This window comes from Anoplopoma fimbria, chromosome 1, assembly GCF_027596085.1.
Source record: "Anoplopoma fimbria isolate UVic2021 breed Golden Eagle Sablefish chromosome 1, Afim_UVic_2022, whole genome shotgun sequence".
Classification (NCBI taxonomy): Eukaryota; Metazoa; Chordata; class Actinopteri; order Perciformes; family Anoplopomatidae; genus Anoplopoma; species Anoplopoma fimbria.
The window spans coordinates 17,963,997-17,979,417 of record NC_072449.1 but is presented as its reverse complement, the minus strand read 5'-3'; the positions used below and the strand labels follow the sequence as shown (position 1 = coordinate 17,979,417).

The window sequence follows — 15,421 nt, the reverse complement described above, 5'->3', positions numbered from 1 at the left end:
TGAGTGCATTCCATTACCGCCACAAATTTGGTACATACTGCACCACATTGAAACCGGAACTATACAAAGTTACTTTCGTCAGTAGTTTACCTGCTATGGAAGGTGGGCTGTGTGCTATGGTGCGATTCTCCTCAAGAGCCATCATGTTTTTCAGGTCAGACTCTACCACAGGAGGGTGACAAACTAGGATCCTACAGGTGTACACACAGCGCTTTCGAGCATCCAAGGTACTCCAGTACACCCTTGAACACCTGGGGAGAAGAGAATTTATTGAGTTTGCAATTTCAATTTCCTTCGACATATGTAACTGAAAGAAGAATAACAATGGTCTTAGAGAAGACTTTCTGATAAATGAAAAGGTAAAAAATCAAAAATAAAACTCACTGGTATCCTACAGGGAAGAGTTTGCGCTTGCAGTCTGAGAGTTCAGTCAGTATCCCCAAACAATCAATGGTCATGGAGCCTGTAATGACAGCGTTTAAATCAGCATTCAGGAGACACTGAGAGAAAAGGTGGTTCATTCATCAACATTTACCAGCGATGGACCTACCGATCATCATGTGGACATTTTCAGGCTCCAGTCCTGCCAGCCACTTCCTCCTGAGACGAATGCCCTCCAGGTCCACTAGGATCCTGCGGGTCACCTCAAACCCAGACACCACCTGGAGAAATAATACACAACCGTAGGAAAGTTGAAGATAAAAGTAAGAAATCATCAAATCGCACTTCCTGGTCGGGCATGGTTCATCTACACAAGAGACATACTTAATATTTACTGACTAAGTTTCAAAAACTTGAACATTCTTTTAAGGTGGCTGACATCTTCATGTATTAATGATTATATATATGGTAAATAATGAAAATATTCTTACCTCTCCCTTGATGAGGTCCCTGTGCTTTGGACAATAGACTTTCTTGTCCTCCAGGAAGACACAGTGGCACTGGCGTGCGCACATGAAGTGGTAGTTGCTGGTGCAAGAGGTGAGGCAGCAGCCAACTGTGGCCCCTGGCTTCTGACACTTCTCACAGCGCTGAATAAAAAAAAAAAAAAAAAAAAAAAAAAAGCACATCAGGTTTTAAATTTAAATCTGTCTAATAAATAAACACTGAAGAGAACGTGGCAACCTGCGATGGTGATATCTTACCAGCTGCTTTCCCCTGAGAACAGCCATGTGAACATTCTTCAGAGAGCCGTCGTCGTCTTCAAACACCTCAGCAGACCAAAGGGCGCAGTTCACATGGGTCCACTCATTCTGACCGATGTACAACAGCCTGCCACCCTCCTGAAAACAAGCAGCCGTGTTACAAGTGACACAAAGCCATTCTTCTGTGTGTTAAAGAGAGTGCAAGCGGTTTCCTGACTCACATTAGTGTTCTCGTCTCCATACTTCTGACACAGAACACATTGCCTGTTATCACTAATGCCTGGCGGAGGAGGGAGCTCCGGACTGTCGTCACGATCTGAAGAGAAATATTTAGGAGAAAACCAGTCAGTGACAGTATGTACAAAATCAGTGTGCATGCAAGTATTTGTGCATGTATTTGCAGATTGCCTTACCAGGAAGGAGTGGGGGTGGTGGGGGTAGAGATGGAGGAAGAGGAGGAGGGGAGGCTGGTGAATCTGGTTCACCAGGGGTCTTGGGCCGAGGGGCTGGGATGATCTTTTTCATGAGGTGGGGGAGCTCAGCGCGGGAAAGCTCTTGTCGCTCCTGCCACTGGGCGTAGTTGTGGTCCAGAGACGGAGGCAGCACAGCATTCGGGAGAAGCCCACTGCTGGGAAACAATGGCACACAGAGACAGGCTTTATTGATTAATGTCCTAATAATGATTGGATAACATTTAAAGCTGTGATTGGAAGCATCTCAGGATTTTTTCCCTAAAAGACATAAAAAGTCGTATGTGAGCAGTAATAAATATTTCACAACCAAGGAGCTTTTCCTAATTAAGTTTTGCCAAGTCAAACAAGGCTGGGCAGCTTGCTTGATGTGAAGTCCCATACATAATAAGACAGCAGAGGCAACTAAACAAAGGCATCCATCCAATGATGGCCGCAGGATCCAATGGATGGATCATTGGTTTTCCTTGGCTGGAGCACTGATACATAACGCAACGGGCCAAACTGACAAGTAAACCACAATTAGACCACAAATATGTATCAAAGAGCCTTCAAGTGAAATGTGACACTGTTATGGTTCGCCTCCCACAATGCCTGGAGGACAGGCAGAGTAGATGGACTGGGAAAGCTGATATCTAAATATAAGTGAGCGAGTGAGTAAATGAATGAGTGGGAAAGGAGTTCAATATGCAGAGCAGTAAAACGATGACATTCAATTACAAAGTGAAAGGTTCACATTGAGACAAAAGCAGGGGCTATGAGCTTTGAGTTATTCCTTTTAATAACGTCAAATAATATGACTGGCATCAATGTGAACAGCATCAATTATTCAATATGATCATTTCAGAATTAATCATTGATTTAAAAGCATTGGTGCACTAATAAATAGTGCTGCTGTCCTCCGTGAATATGTCTGACTACAGCTAAGAGGAGCTGCTTTCATCGGCTCCTGTATTCTCGAGTTAACAAAGAAAGCACATACATATATAGATGTTAACTCTTTTCAGTACATCTAATAATCACATAAATCAGTGTTATTCTGAGTGTATGGGCCTCCAGTGATGTTCTAGCGTCTTCCATTGACCACTAAGCTGTCCGTTGGGCTCATTAAATCAGAGAAACTGTGGGATCAATTTCATTACTGTGGCTTTAAATCTTAATTGGAACGTTTAATCACTGTCATTGTCCTGAGAAAAGGCCTGTTGAAAGAAATTCACTTAATCGATCTCCTCCACTCAGTCACTAAATCTATAAGTTGTTAAAAGAGTCTCTTTCGGTTTTTGATCTTATGGCAGGGAAAGGGTTTTAGTTGTGATTCCCAAAACTGAACTTCACACTGAATTGCAGATTTCCTTAACCACTCAAAAATATAAAGTGACAATCATATGAAATCCTGATCTTCTCCTTTGGCCATTATTTCCACTAATTTTACCCAGAGGTGGGTGGTACAGTCAGCCACACATTTTATCAATGTTGGTTCACTGCTTTCTGGTTTCCTCATATATACAGATGATGATACTGTAGCTTCTCCACGAGAAACCACATCTTAGTCCTCATTTTAATAATTATAGACCTTCCGTTCTTGAAAACTGCAGATCTCCACCAAGCTCTTTGGACGGGTTCACGTTACACAAGTATTCAATTAGAATTTTCTTCTCTCTGATTACAAAGATAACTGCACTCCAAGTTTGGAAAATAACAGTACATCCCACACACAGCACAATGCTATTAAGATTGAGAAATCCGTCTGTTAGGGGGCTTAGCTTAACTTTTGACTTTCAGGCTTTGTTCACATCAGTTTAACTCTTTGTCCACTACTATTGCCTGATTGTATTGCTGTCCTTTCAAAGCCTTTGAATTACAACAAAATTGTTATGCAAACTGCAACAGCGAGTACAAATATCTCCTACTTTTTAAAAACAAAAAAACATCAAATAATCACATAACACTGTTAACCTGATCTTGAACCAACTGGTAAAAATAAGCAATTTTACAAAACTCTTCTGGTTACTGTGAATAGTTGGATACTGTACACTGAAGACTACGTAACACCGTGCTGAGATAGACACTCACTTGGCGGAGACTTTTTGCCTTTCCCAGAGCCTGGACTCTTTCACTTTGAACCACGGGAAGATTCGGTCCATTTGCTGAAACAGAAACAGAAAACATTCAATGTAGTTTGCACGTCAGCCTTCTGAAGCACTTGCACAGACTTGCATTTGGGGCGAGATGGTGGTTAGTGATCCTGTAGCTCAACAGAAAGGCCCTAGCTTAATGTTGCCATACCTTGACCAAGATAACTACCCTATATCTGCTTCATGGACAACCAAAACAAACAAAAAAAATTCTCAATTTTCAAAATCATCAAGTGTGTTTGTGAGCACAAGTGTAAATCTGTATGTCTGAAAAGAATACGACATCATATAACTTGATAATCAACACATAAACTGCCTGACATGACCCTAAAGTGTACAATTGCCATATTGCTATTGTGGAATTTGAGAGCTGCAATTTTGTTGTGTTTTCAGTGGTGCTGACAGGACTGATATGATCCAGAGTTGATTGGAGGTTCTTACCCGAATGAAGAACGACTTGACCATGCTGTTTGCTTTCCTGCTTTCAGGCTGACCACCATCGCTATTGATGGCCGTCTGAATGATTCGCGTGATGTCATCACTGAACTCAAGCTGGGAGAGAAATGATGAGAAGAGAAACAGTGAAGTGATGATGAACACTGGTGGAAAGGTCATAGCTGCTGTAGCGGTCTATGTTGACGAACCATTATACAGCACAGGCCTGACTTGGATGAAAGACGAGGACGCATACAATATTGAAATCGACTATAAAAATGATTAAAGGCTATGATTTCTTCTAAACACAGACTGATTTGCAAGAGCTTGTGATAGCAACTGAATCAACCCTAACTATTCAGACCCTGCATCAAATTAGGCAAACAGACTCTCATGTTCAGAAAATGTTTACCTATTGTTAGCTTGCATAGATCCCTCCCATCCTCCAATAAATCTAAGGTAAATACACTCAAATATTAAGTAACTTGGCTAAAATAAAGAGGACAGCAGAGACACTGCTTGAAATATGACGTACTTACCACTGAATTGTAGCGACCTTGATCCATCTTTTTGTCAACAGACTCAAGATCTGGAGGGGAGTCACTGGGAGGTGTGGAGGTGACTTCTGTCAGGACTGGAGGATCTGGGCCCTCCGGGGAACGACGAGATGGAAGACTCTCCTCTGTCTCTGGGTTCAGCTCCGGAGGCTTCACCGCCTGTCCAGAAGCCAGAGAGTTACTCTGAGTGAAGATGTCACTGTTATCTTCATTTAGCTGTGGCTGTTGCTTAGCTAAATATGTCCTGTGTATCCATCAGTGTCTATTCGGTAGTTCAAACACAGCATATTGTACTGACACCACAGAAGAAGCAGCAGAATGTGTATCTAACCTGTTTGTAGCGCAACAGGTGCGAGGATGTGCGTGAGTTGAGCAGTGCGGTGAGGACGTGGCGAACGCATCCCTGAAGCTCTCTCTCCAACGCCGTCCTCCACTCGGCCGGATGGCGTTCGGTACATTTGGTACACGTGTAGGCAACACTCTCCGGCAGCTTTGATAGCAGCTCGTACATTTCATCTGTGGGGAGGGGCGAAAAAGATGACAGGTCATTATTGCTCCCATTAAAAAAAAAGGTCTTTCAGCATCTCATCAGCATGACAGCACTCACAGGACGGCCTGTCAGTCAGCTGCACAGACACTGACAACTGACAAGACAAATGAAACGCGACAAGTGCTGCTGAATAATAAATACCACACTCACGTATGCTGAGACATACAGTCAACTTGTATTTAAATGTGATCTTCCCCCTGGCTTTTTTTGGAAGTTTACTGACCTGTCAGATTCTCACACTTGGCATGAACCCAATGGTTGCAACGGCCACACTCCATCATCTTGCTGTCGTAGTCATCATCATCATAGCACTTGTCACACAGTGGGCAGAAGTTTCCTAATAGAGAGAAGACGGGAACAAATACAGTGTTATCAAATGTTGTCCTTTTAATGTATGTCACCCTCTATTTGTTACTGATGAAGTCTTCAAAATACACGTCAGATTTTTAAGAAATCATTCTCCCTTCATCTCAGAAAGAATACCAGTGTTGTGTCTATGCGATGACTTGTTAATGGTGAACATCATTTTGGACTCCACTTGCTTGTCCCTTACCTTTAGCAAAGAGTTTGGCACAGTCATGACACATGGAGAAGTCATGTGACCACTGGGCATCCCAGGACTTCCCGGGTTTAGTGGCCCCACAACTCTTACAACGCACACATTTGGTGCACACCTGAAAAGAATGAAGACATAAAACAAGGTGTAAGAACTTGCAAGCAGTTGTGTAAAGAGCAGGGGTGTTGTGAAGGTGACGCTATGAGGAGCAAAAATGTTTGTGAGTGTGTCCCATGAATGTAAGTAGCACTGTTGTGAGAGGCAGGAAAAAAAAATGTGTGAACAAAAGGAGAGGTAAGTCAAAAATGTGTGAACTTAATGCTAAGGTTTGGTCAGACACTGGTGAAACGGTCAGTTACATAAAAGGTGAGAGGGTGAGGAGGAGTCTAAACGGAGAGTGAAAGGTATCCATACCCAGACTCTCTTCTTCTTGGTGGGTCTGGTAGGGTGGTTGGGACCCAGGCACTCCGGGTGATAGCTGTTACGGCACTTATCGCACTCAAGCAGCTGCTGCTACAGTGACAGAGGACAAAAGAGGGATTAGATTATTTAAATATGAAAAGAGGCAACATGGCCAACAAACAACACAGTTCCGTTCACAGCAAATTAGATACAAGTATGTCACCTGCTTTTGACCTGTAATGATGATATTCCCCTCAGCCCATCGCAGATTGTTTTGAAATTAATAAAAAAGGAGTTGGATGCAACATTAGAGCGTTTTCAAAAGAGGATACATTTAATACCAACATTCAACTAAAGGTCCCAATTTATTGAGGGGCACATTCATTTTGGGATCATCCATGGATCATGGAACAACTTTATCAAAAGGCATTACAAGGAGGCTGTTGTGTGAACTCTATGGAGCATGGCAGGATTTGTGAACAACCCCTTTAGTGGCAGCTGTAGTCAAGTTTCTCCTGTGGCTTTGGATCGACACATTTGGCTTTACAACACAAAGAGCATTTTTGCAAACCAAGAGCCATCCCTACATACTTAAAATAAACAGCCATGAACAAGTTCACAACTGCTTCATGAGACGTTCTCTCTATTTGTCTGGCAATGAAACTGTGCTTAAGGTTTAAGGTGCATTAAAAAGGTACCCTGTAGAGTTTGTGGCCACTAGAATCGCAATGGTGCAATAGTTTTGTGGGTCTTCATTTTGTTTGTCCTTGTCAACCTACACAAGGGTGCACTTGCATCCGCATGCAGGTGACACAATACACATTCATGCCAGTGGTTCCCCCACTATTCCACTTATCTACAGGTGGCGCTAACCTGTCAATAATTCTTATCAAAAACACAGCAATATGTCTTTGCAAATGTTTTTAAGGAAGGAAATGCAACCCACTAATTTGTTAGGCCTCAAGGACAAAGAAAATGTGTGCTCTAAAAATAACAATTTCTTAGCATTTAGATCATCTTTTGCATTTGTTGAATAGCTAATAACCAACAAATCCACAGAACTTATCAACATTTAACAACAGGACAACACAAACCAACAAGTGTGATCTTAAAATCAAAACCCTTCAAGGCTCACGACCTGCACATTTTACACAGGACTTGAGTTAAATAACAAAATCATAACAGGAATCCAAGAAGCCGAATAGGATACGTCTGCTGGCAAGACGAGCAGAATTCTTTCTTGGGAAGATTCTCCAGCCTTTACACACTGTCCCTCTACACCAAGCGTATTTTGTGCACGGCTTTAAAATAAACAGAAATGCACTGAATGGCTTACTTTAGTTTTCTGGTGCTGGCGTCCACAGGCCTGGCAGAACCTGCATCGTCGACAACACCAGTTTTCAAACTGCTCCTGGAGAGGGCGCTCTGACTCCCCCAGGCAAAAGAGATGGAACGGTTCACAGCACACCTGGCAGAAGACAAACTATGGATAGAAAGAAAGAGAGAGGAACAACACAAAGAGAATGTATGTGGGAGAAAGACAGAGACTGTTAGAATATAGGTTTAACCATTGCTCTGTTATTCAAATTTGAAAGCAAACATTTTCTAAACAACAACAACAATTTGTTTACCTCAACATTTCCACTGCTTGCACATAAGAAGCAGAGAACCCGGGGCGTGACAGGCACAGAGGTGAGCAGACTGAGGCCACCGGCCTCCCAAACCTTCTCCACATCAAGGTCCCTCTTGAAATCCACTCTGATACGATGCACTCCGTCGCAGGGCGCTCTGGACTTTGCCTGGCCCCTAGTCGAGGGAGTGCTTAGCCAGTTTAAAGTACTGCTGCTCTGGGGTTTAGTGGTCAGCGGCTTCTCGTGTTAATCAGACAAGGGGAGGTTGAAGAGGAGGGTGAGTATCAGATATTATACGTGATCAATACTGTGTGCATTCAAAGTTTTGATGAGAATAATGCTGAAATTAAAATTAAAAAGCAATTGGATGCAGCTCACACAGTGACTACTTCTTACCTTGTCTTTTGGTCTCTGTTTAGGAGATGGAGGAATAGAACGAGACGTTGGCTTCTTCAACTGTTTTGATTCAACTATGAAAAAGAGACAAGAGAAGACATTTAAATAAGAATACATATTTATTATAACTTTAATACAGGACATAAAAGTGTGCGACCAGTTTTTTTTACCAATATCTGAAATGGTTGCAGTTGAGCTCGGCTGTTGTGACGAGTGCTGCTGGGGCTTCTTCTTGGCCTCGCTCAGAGAAATCTTGGGTGAAGCATCTTTTTTTGAAGGTGCCTGACTGGTAAAAGGCCGATGCTGCTGTTGCGACGGCTGAAAAGATTGCGTAGACGGGGCGGGGGAATTCTGGGCTGAAGATGACGGCGAGGAGGATGATGAGGATGATGAAGATGACGAAGTGGAAGAGGAGGACGACGAGGACGAGGAGGAAGAGGTTGGTACAGACGGCTGTGGTTTGTGTGCCTTCTTGCTGGTGACACTGCTCGAGACTGAGAGCGGTTTGGCGTCCGGTGCGAGGCCTGGAGACGGAGTCTGGGCTGTGACTGTGCCGGGTGCAGGTAGGGGTTCGACTGGGGCAGGGGAAGATTCGAGGGCTGGAGAAGATTGCTTTGACAGCGGCTGCTGTCTTGACTTCTCCTCTCCCAACTTTAGCGGAGGAGTTTCGCTCTTTTTGTGAGGAGGCTCCTCCTTTAGTGGTGCAGGAGTAGGTTTAGGACTAGACTCTGGGACCAGTCCTTTTACCGGATTGAGACCCTCCTTCTTCTCGGACAACTTGTTCCTTTTCTTGTCTTTCTTGCATTTGCCTTGCTTCTGAAGAAACATTTTTGAGGGCATCCACTGCAAGTTCTGACACTTCCTCATCCTGTAGACAGACACAAAACCATTAAGTTCTCAAAAATCCCATTAAAAATGAATTTGTTATAAGACGTTATTCAAGACTTGCTTAATAATTGTAATAATCCATTGCGACAAACAGCGCATCAACTTAGACTCACTTGCAGCATTGCTTTTTAATGTTTCGTCCTCCAAATTTAGGCTTGTCGAGACAGTTGGTACATTCACCACAATCTTCTGGAACTTGGCAGCCTGAGCATTGGCCACAGCGTCGCGACCGGCGCCCCTTCTTGGGAGGAGCTTCTTGAACCGCCTTTTGCCGTGTCTCCCGTGGCTTTATGGGAGGGGACTGAGGCTCTGCCTCCTCGGAGCCTGCTACTGATGACTTATCTGTAAGAAGAGATCACAGACGGATCATTAGTACTGACACACAGTTGTACAGGATTGATTTGACTCACCTGGGTTTAAGACAATGAAAGGTCTAAGGCCACAAAAAGCACAGAAAAAAGTCCTTTGCACATTGCTGCTTAGCACATTTAGACAATACAAATTTACAATATTGGAGAACAAATGTAAACAAAAATGTACATTGGATTAAACCTCATCATATATAGCATGTACGGCATTAAAATGTAGTAAGTGTTTAATACTTTCAACACTCCTCTAGGATATTGCCAAATAAGAGAGCTCAAAATGAGGCTAATGCTAAATTAAGCTGTGTAAACAGAAGTCAATTGCTTTGCATGGAGAAACACTTTTACTTAAAACATCTTTTAATACATCCACCATGTCACATATAATAATGTGTGATGTCCAGGAGCTTGTCTAAAACACAGAGGTCCTCAGAAGTCCAGGCAAACATGGGTATGATATTAATGAGCTTTTGATATGTCACTGTCACATCAGGTCCTCTGTCCTCACAACTATTCACATGTTCCAACATGGCCCCAAAGCAGTCAAAATAACAGGAACTGGGCAGCCAAACTCTGCTTGTTCCATCACCAGTTCACTGTGTACTTGTGTGCATTCATGGATGACTGGATGTCTCTGCTCTTGTGATTAGTCTGTCATCACCGCATGCTGCAGAACGTTTTCAGGTTTCACATGTATGTTGTGTCATAAATAAGAAACCCTCAACTCTTTAAGACTCTGTTCAATAAGTCAATCAGAGTGCTTTATCACTGAACCTGTAAACACATCACCCTGCCTAATAAACCCCATATATATATATATATATATATATATATATGCTGAGCAGTGGTGTTAACCCAGCCCCCACTCAGATTAGGCAAGCTTTGTGTTTAGTCAAATTGACTCTTAGTCAGTATTTTCCTGAATGCTATCATTACAACCGTTAGGTTAAAAGCCTATGTCAGTCCAAGTGTGACAGCCAAGAGGTTGTAATCCACATGCCAGTCAAATGAGACGCAAGTTGAGTGTGACTCACCATCATTCCCCATGGAAGATAGGATCTTCTCTCTCTCCTCCCAGGGCAAGGCACTAAGTGTGGGCATGTCGTCAGGGAACACGGCCCGATTGCGGCCAAGAGCCACAGCTGCACGACGACAAACATGCTTGATGCGTGGACCACGGACCGAGGCCTCTGACGAGTCACTCTCTTGACCCTGCTCACATGCACACATCACCACAAAAAGCGAAACATCTTTATTTTTACATTATTTATAGATTTGAAAAGCATGCTTCTTAATGATAATAACAAAAACACAGACAATCATACAGCAACACAGATGTCCAATGCAACAAGCTGATGTTTTAGGATGCCCCTTATGTCCTTCAGAGGTTAATTTCATTTCTTGTAAAAGTTTCAGGAAACAAAGTAAAACTATTATCTCTGTTCAAGGAACTAAATGATGAGTTCAAGTAGGAGAAGGATTTTTTTTTCTTTTCTTGGAAATGTGCAATGACTGCCTATAATTACCTTATGTTTAGATTAACAGTAGAAGAACAGATGAGTATATTCTGGAAATACTTTCAAAAGCACACCAGTGCTGCTTTCTGCATAATGAATGAGGCTAACAGAATTCCCCTTGAGTAAAACCCTCTGTGGGACTTTCTTCTTATCAAGTTTCACTTTGAATACAAACACAGTTTTTTATTAATAGCAAATATTCATAGCATCATGTACAAGTCACTTGCTTGTGGCTTCATGAGGAGAGTGAGATACACAGAGAGGCTTTGTTGAGGAGACACAATAACTATGCAGCAAGACATGAACAGAAAAACTGACCTGGCCCTTTGTCTGCTCCGCAGGCTTCAGTTTACTCTTCTTTATCTCAAAGAGCTGGGCTTTGGCCTTCTTCAGCAGTCCAACTACTCGCTTGTCGGTCACAGGCTGCTTCTCTGCTTGTGCCAACATTGATCCCAGAGAGGAGACAGGGAGCTGTTGTCTGCCTGGCTGCCCTGGAAGGCTTGCGGTCTGCTGGCTAGGAACACTTTGTTTCTCTTTCTCCTTTTCCCCATCCTCAATCTCTGCTCCTTTCTCAGAGGGTCTGCTTTTCTTAGAAAGACGTCCTTTAGCAATAGATATGGGAACAGAGGAATGGGGCCCGCGCACCTCTGAGGAAGCAGTGTCAGAAACTGTGTCAACTGACGTCGATTTTTTTCTCCCTGGAGCCTTTTTTGGAGCATCTTCAGAGTCCCTCCCATCCACAGTAAACAGGCTGGAAGGTGCATTGGGGGAGCCATCTGGTGTAGAAACCTTACTTCTTTTCTCCAATTCTTTCCTCCCTTCCCTTTTATTTTCCTTCTCTTTCTCTCGGTTTTTCTCAGAGTCCCTTTCTTTTTCCTTTTGAGCAGGTTCCTGGGGAGTGGACAAGGTTTTTTCTCTACCTCCTTTCCCAGCTCCCCGCCCTGTGTCCTGGGCACTGGAAGGAAAGAGAGGGAAAATCGGGGAAGAAGTGGATGATGAAGTTGACAAAGGAGCTGGGTTTCCAGCAGCCCCTCTCCTGCCATCAGGCGTCCCTTGTGGGGCAAGACCCATGGATACGGTGGAGAAGGTGCTGAAAGGAGGAGTTAAGGCACTAGTGGCTAGTGGATTTGCAGAAACCCCTGGCAAAGAGCTGGGATTACTACAGGGGACAGAGCCTGTCAGCACAGACATCTCAGAGGAGCCTTTGCCCCGAGGCATCGGGCATCCCATTTGGCTGCTGCGTCTAGTCATTGAGTGGGAAGGAGACCGCGGATGGCCACGATTTGTCCCCGAGACCAGTCGTCTCCTGCGCCGCGAGGTTCTGTTGGAGCTAGATGACGTCTGGTGCGGGGAGAGAGAGCCGGGGCTGCTTCCAGAAGATGAATGCAAGGTAACAGACTCAAATATCCGGGAGTGGGCCTCGCTGGGTGTAAATCGTGGAGCGCGAAGCAACGGGCTGCGCTTCTGGTGAGGCGCATCGAAACGGGAAGAAGAGGGATGTTGGTGATGGGTGTGTGGGTGATGGGGGGCAAATAGACGAGTCCCTGTTCCCGCTCCGCTGCCCGGTGCGGGGAACACCACCGGAGCAGCTCCCCCTGCTCCACTAACACCGTGGGGCAACAGCCCCACATCTTCAGCTGTGAGAGGGGGAGGACGGAAGTTGTCAAATACTGGCTTGCGGATGAGGCCCTCCTTGGCATATTTAGCTGAGGAAAAGTACTGCTGTTCAGGGTGGGACAGGGACGTCCAGCGGAAAGTGGGCTGCCGCAGAATTGAGCGGCTTCGTTTGTCCGACAAGCTGGACAACCCTGACGGTCCGGACAGGAATTGAGGGATGGGGTGAGTTATCCAAGGTGACTGCGAGTGGTGTTCACTGACAGCAGCTGTATTGGAGGAAGATGACTGGGGAGGCTGTGGAGGTGTGAGGAGAGGGGGAGGTGGAGGGGAAGAAGAGGAGGAGGCTGTGGATGAAGCTTGCTGGGAATTTACAAGTGAAGAAGAGGACATAAGAACTCCTGTTGGTGGGCTGATGATAGGTTTTTTAGCCCCAGTGGTGAGAGTGTCTCTCACCCTCTGGCTCTGACTTCCCCGGCCGACCCCCTGACCTCTCCGCCCTCTCCGCCCTCGCAGACTCCTCTCTGCCAACACATGCTCGGGCTCTGGCTCGGAGGGAGGAGAGGGCGGCCGCGAGCTGTGCAGCAGGCTGGCTTCCCTCTCCCCCTGCGAGGACGGAGAGTGATCCTCTGGCTCTGACAAAGCCTGTGTGGCCTCAGAAGCCTGGGAGTCGCATGACGAGTCGTCCAAGCTGGGGCTGCTGGACCTGGAAGACTCCGCAGAGGAGAGCTGGGAGGAATGCTGCGACACAGCACTTGAGCCGCAAGACGCTGCGCTGCTGCTAAATCGCCCATTGGCAGCGCTGTTGGTGTTGTTGTTGTTGAGCAGACTGGCTGTTGATGGAGCAGTGGGGATAGGGGCAGGAGGTGGAGGAGGGGGCAGGGAGTCAATCGGAGAAGTGGTGCCAGTGCTAGTAACAGCAGGTGTAGAGGAGACCAGTACAGGAGAGGGGGAAGAGGAGGTGGTGGAGGTGGGTTGGGCTGATGTGGAGACAGATGAGGGGGCTGTTTCTATCCGTGCTATCTTCATGTGGGGTGGCGGGGTTCCAAAGTTGCCCTCATCTTCAATGAAGCGCTTGGGGGTTTTGATGATGCGAAGGGAGACGGTGCTGACCACAGGCATGATGAACTGCCTGATGTTCTTCAGTTGGGTCTTCCTGATGCCAGAGTCAATGGCTCCTGTCGCACTTCCCCCGATGGATACGGCTTCTTTCTCCAGCCGCTTCTGCGCTCCTTTCTTAGCGCGCTGCAGCAGCTGTTTAGCGATGGTTGCATCAGTGCGTTTAGAGGAGGGGACAATCCTGACAGGCTTTCTATGGCGAGGGCTTTTCCTGAGGCCCACCGTCTTGCCAGGCTTGGAGGGCGACAGGGAGGCAGGTAGATCGGAAGAGTCCTGGTACTCAGCACCATCCACACTCCTCATCATGGGCTGCTGAGGAGTGTGTGGTTCTGTGCCTCTGTCCCCCCCTCTGACTCTAAAGGCCTTATGTTTCCCTTCCCCACATTCAATGGAGGTAGACAGCTGTGCAGCAGCAGCAGCAGCAGCAGCAGCTGCCGCCTCAGCTTTGAGACGCTCAGCTGAGGGCGGTCGCCCGCGTCTGCGTCTTGGTACACCAGGCAAAGTCTTGAGCCTTGACTTGAGAGGAGCGAGTTTAGTTGCTCTCAGCCTCTTCAGGTTGGTAACTTTGGATTCACCCCGCCCACCTTTGGGAAGCTTTGCCTCTGTGTCATGTGGATGAGCAGAGCCCATTGGCGTCCTCTTGGCGCCCTTTCTGTCCTTGTCCTCCTCTGTCTCCATGCCCAAGTCAGACCCAGCCTGCCTGCTATCCTCCCCTGCTGCATGGCTGCCTGTACTCCAGGCTTTCTTGCTACTTGATGACGGGGGTCGCCCTCTTCTCTTTTCCCCGGTGCCAGGTGGCCTCCCTGGCAGCCTTTTCACCTTCTCAGCTGGCCTTTCAGGGCCCTCATGTTTCGCCTGTGTAGGGGAGGGAAGGGAGGAGGGGGAAGGCGGACATGCAGCAGCTTTCTGGGCAGTCAGGGCCCGTGGGGGGCGGCCTCTAGGCTTCTTCTCCTGTATGGGTAGGCCTGTTTAAAAAAACAGAGAACAAAACAGAGACCATTAAGTAAGCATGGGATGCATTAGATAAAGAAAACCTGTTTGGGCATAGGCATCTTGAGACAGCATTGAGGTTTCTGATGGACCAGCATGGGGGATACTTTTAAGTGACTATACCTGACGGTGTGGTAGAAGGGCTCTGTATTCTTTGTTGCTCAGACACCGGTCCAAATCCTCTAAACGCTTCTTCCTACAAAAAAAGAAAAGAAAAAAGATAAATGTAAGAATATTTTGTGACCATACCATTTTTTTTTAAATGACCAACTATAGGGAAGAAGCAATGTTGGTTAACAGGTCAAAATGACAGCATCCATTATGGCACACAACTGTCAGTTGGCCTAGATATACATGCGAGTCATCTCTGAAGTCTGACTCAGATGAAGACAAGGCTATAGGCTATAATGATGCCCTCAATCTCACTTTCGCCTGCTGGCCTACTCTGGTGCTCTCGTGTTTCTCTGGCTTTTGGGTTGACAAGTCCGCAGTTGGAGAAAGCTTAACCCACAACAGACAGTTTGAACAAACCACCAAATCCTACTGGATGACTAACCCGCTGCACGGTGTTTCTGATCCCTAAGGTAACAGAAAACTGCTACGGTAGTTGGTCATAGTTAGATAGACACACTGAAGAAAAAGAGGCCTATA

The 15,421-nt window shown here is 45.8% G+C and overlaps 1 protein-coding gene across 3 annotated transcripts in view; it reads right to left on the bottom strand.

The window, feature by feature from the left end:
• Positions 1-15,421, bottom strand: part of kmt2a (lysine (K)-specific methyltransferase 2A) — a 37,868-nt gene that overhangs the window by 13,804 nt on the left and 8,643 nt on the right. For 2 of the 3 annotated variants that reach the window (XM_054600465.1, XM_054600473.1), the window contains exons 2-23: positions 14,894-14,966; positions 11,366-14,745; positions 10,565-10,742; positions 9,279-9,507; positions 8,448-9,145; positions 8,278-8,351; positions 7,882-8,118; positions 7,587-7,733; positions 6,263-6,361; positions 5,846-5,966; positions 5,516-5,629; positions 5,074-5,258; positions 4,725-4,901; positions 4,192-4,302; positions 3,689-3,762; positions 1,559-1,773; positions 1,367-1,461; positions 1,146-1,283; positions 873-1,031; positions 551-662; positions 385-463; positions 91-251 (exon numbers count right to left, since the gene is read on the bottom strand). In XM_054600465.1, coding sequence (XP_054456440.1) covers positions 91-251; positions 385-463; positions 551-662; positions 873-1,031; positions 1,146-1,283; positions 1,367-1,461; positions 1,559-1,773; positions 3,689-3,762; positions 4,192-4,302; positions 4,725-4,901; positions 5,074-5,258; positions 5,516-5,629; positions 5,846-5,966; positions 6,263-6,361; positions 7,587-7,733; positions 7,882-8,118; positions 8,278-8,351; positions 8,448-9,145; positions 9,279-9,507; positions 10,565-10,742; positions 11,366-14,745; positions 14,894-14,966 — 6,856 coding nt within the window. The remainder of the gene's footprint in view (positions 1-90; positions 252-384; positions 464-550; positions 663-872; positions 1,032-1,145; positions 1,284-1,366; positions 1,462-1,558; positions 1,774-3,688; positions 3,763-4,191; positions 4,303-4,724; positions 4,902-5,073; positions 5,259-5,515; positions 5,630-5,845; positions 5,967-6,262; positions 6,362-7,586; positions 7,734-7,881; positions 8,119-8,277; positions 8,352-8,447; positions 9,146-9,278; positions 9,508-10,564; positions 10,743-11,365; positions 14,746-14,893; positions 14,967-15,421) is intronic. The other variant, XM_054600481.1, reaches the window with a different exon arrangement.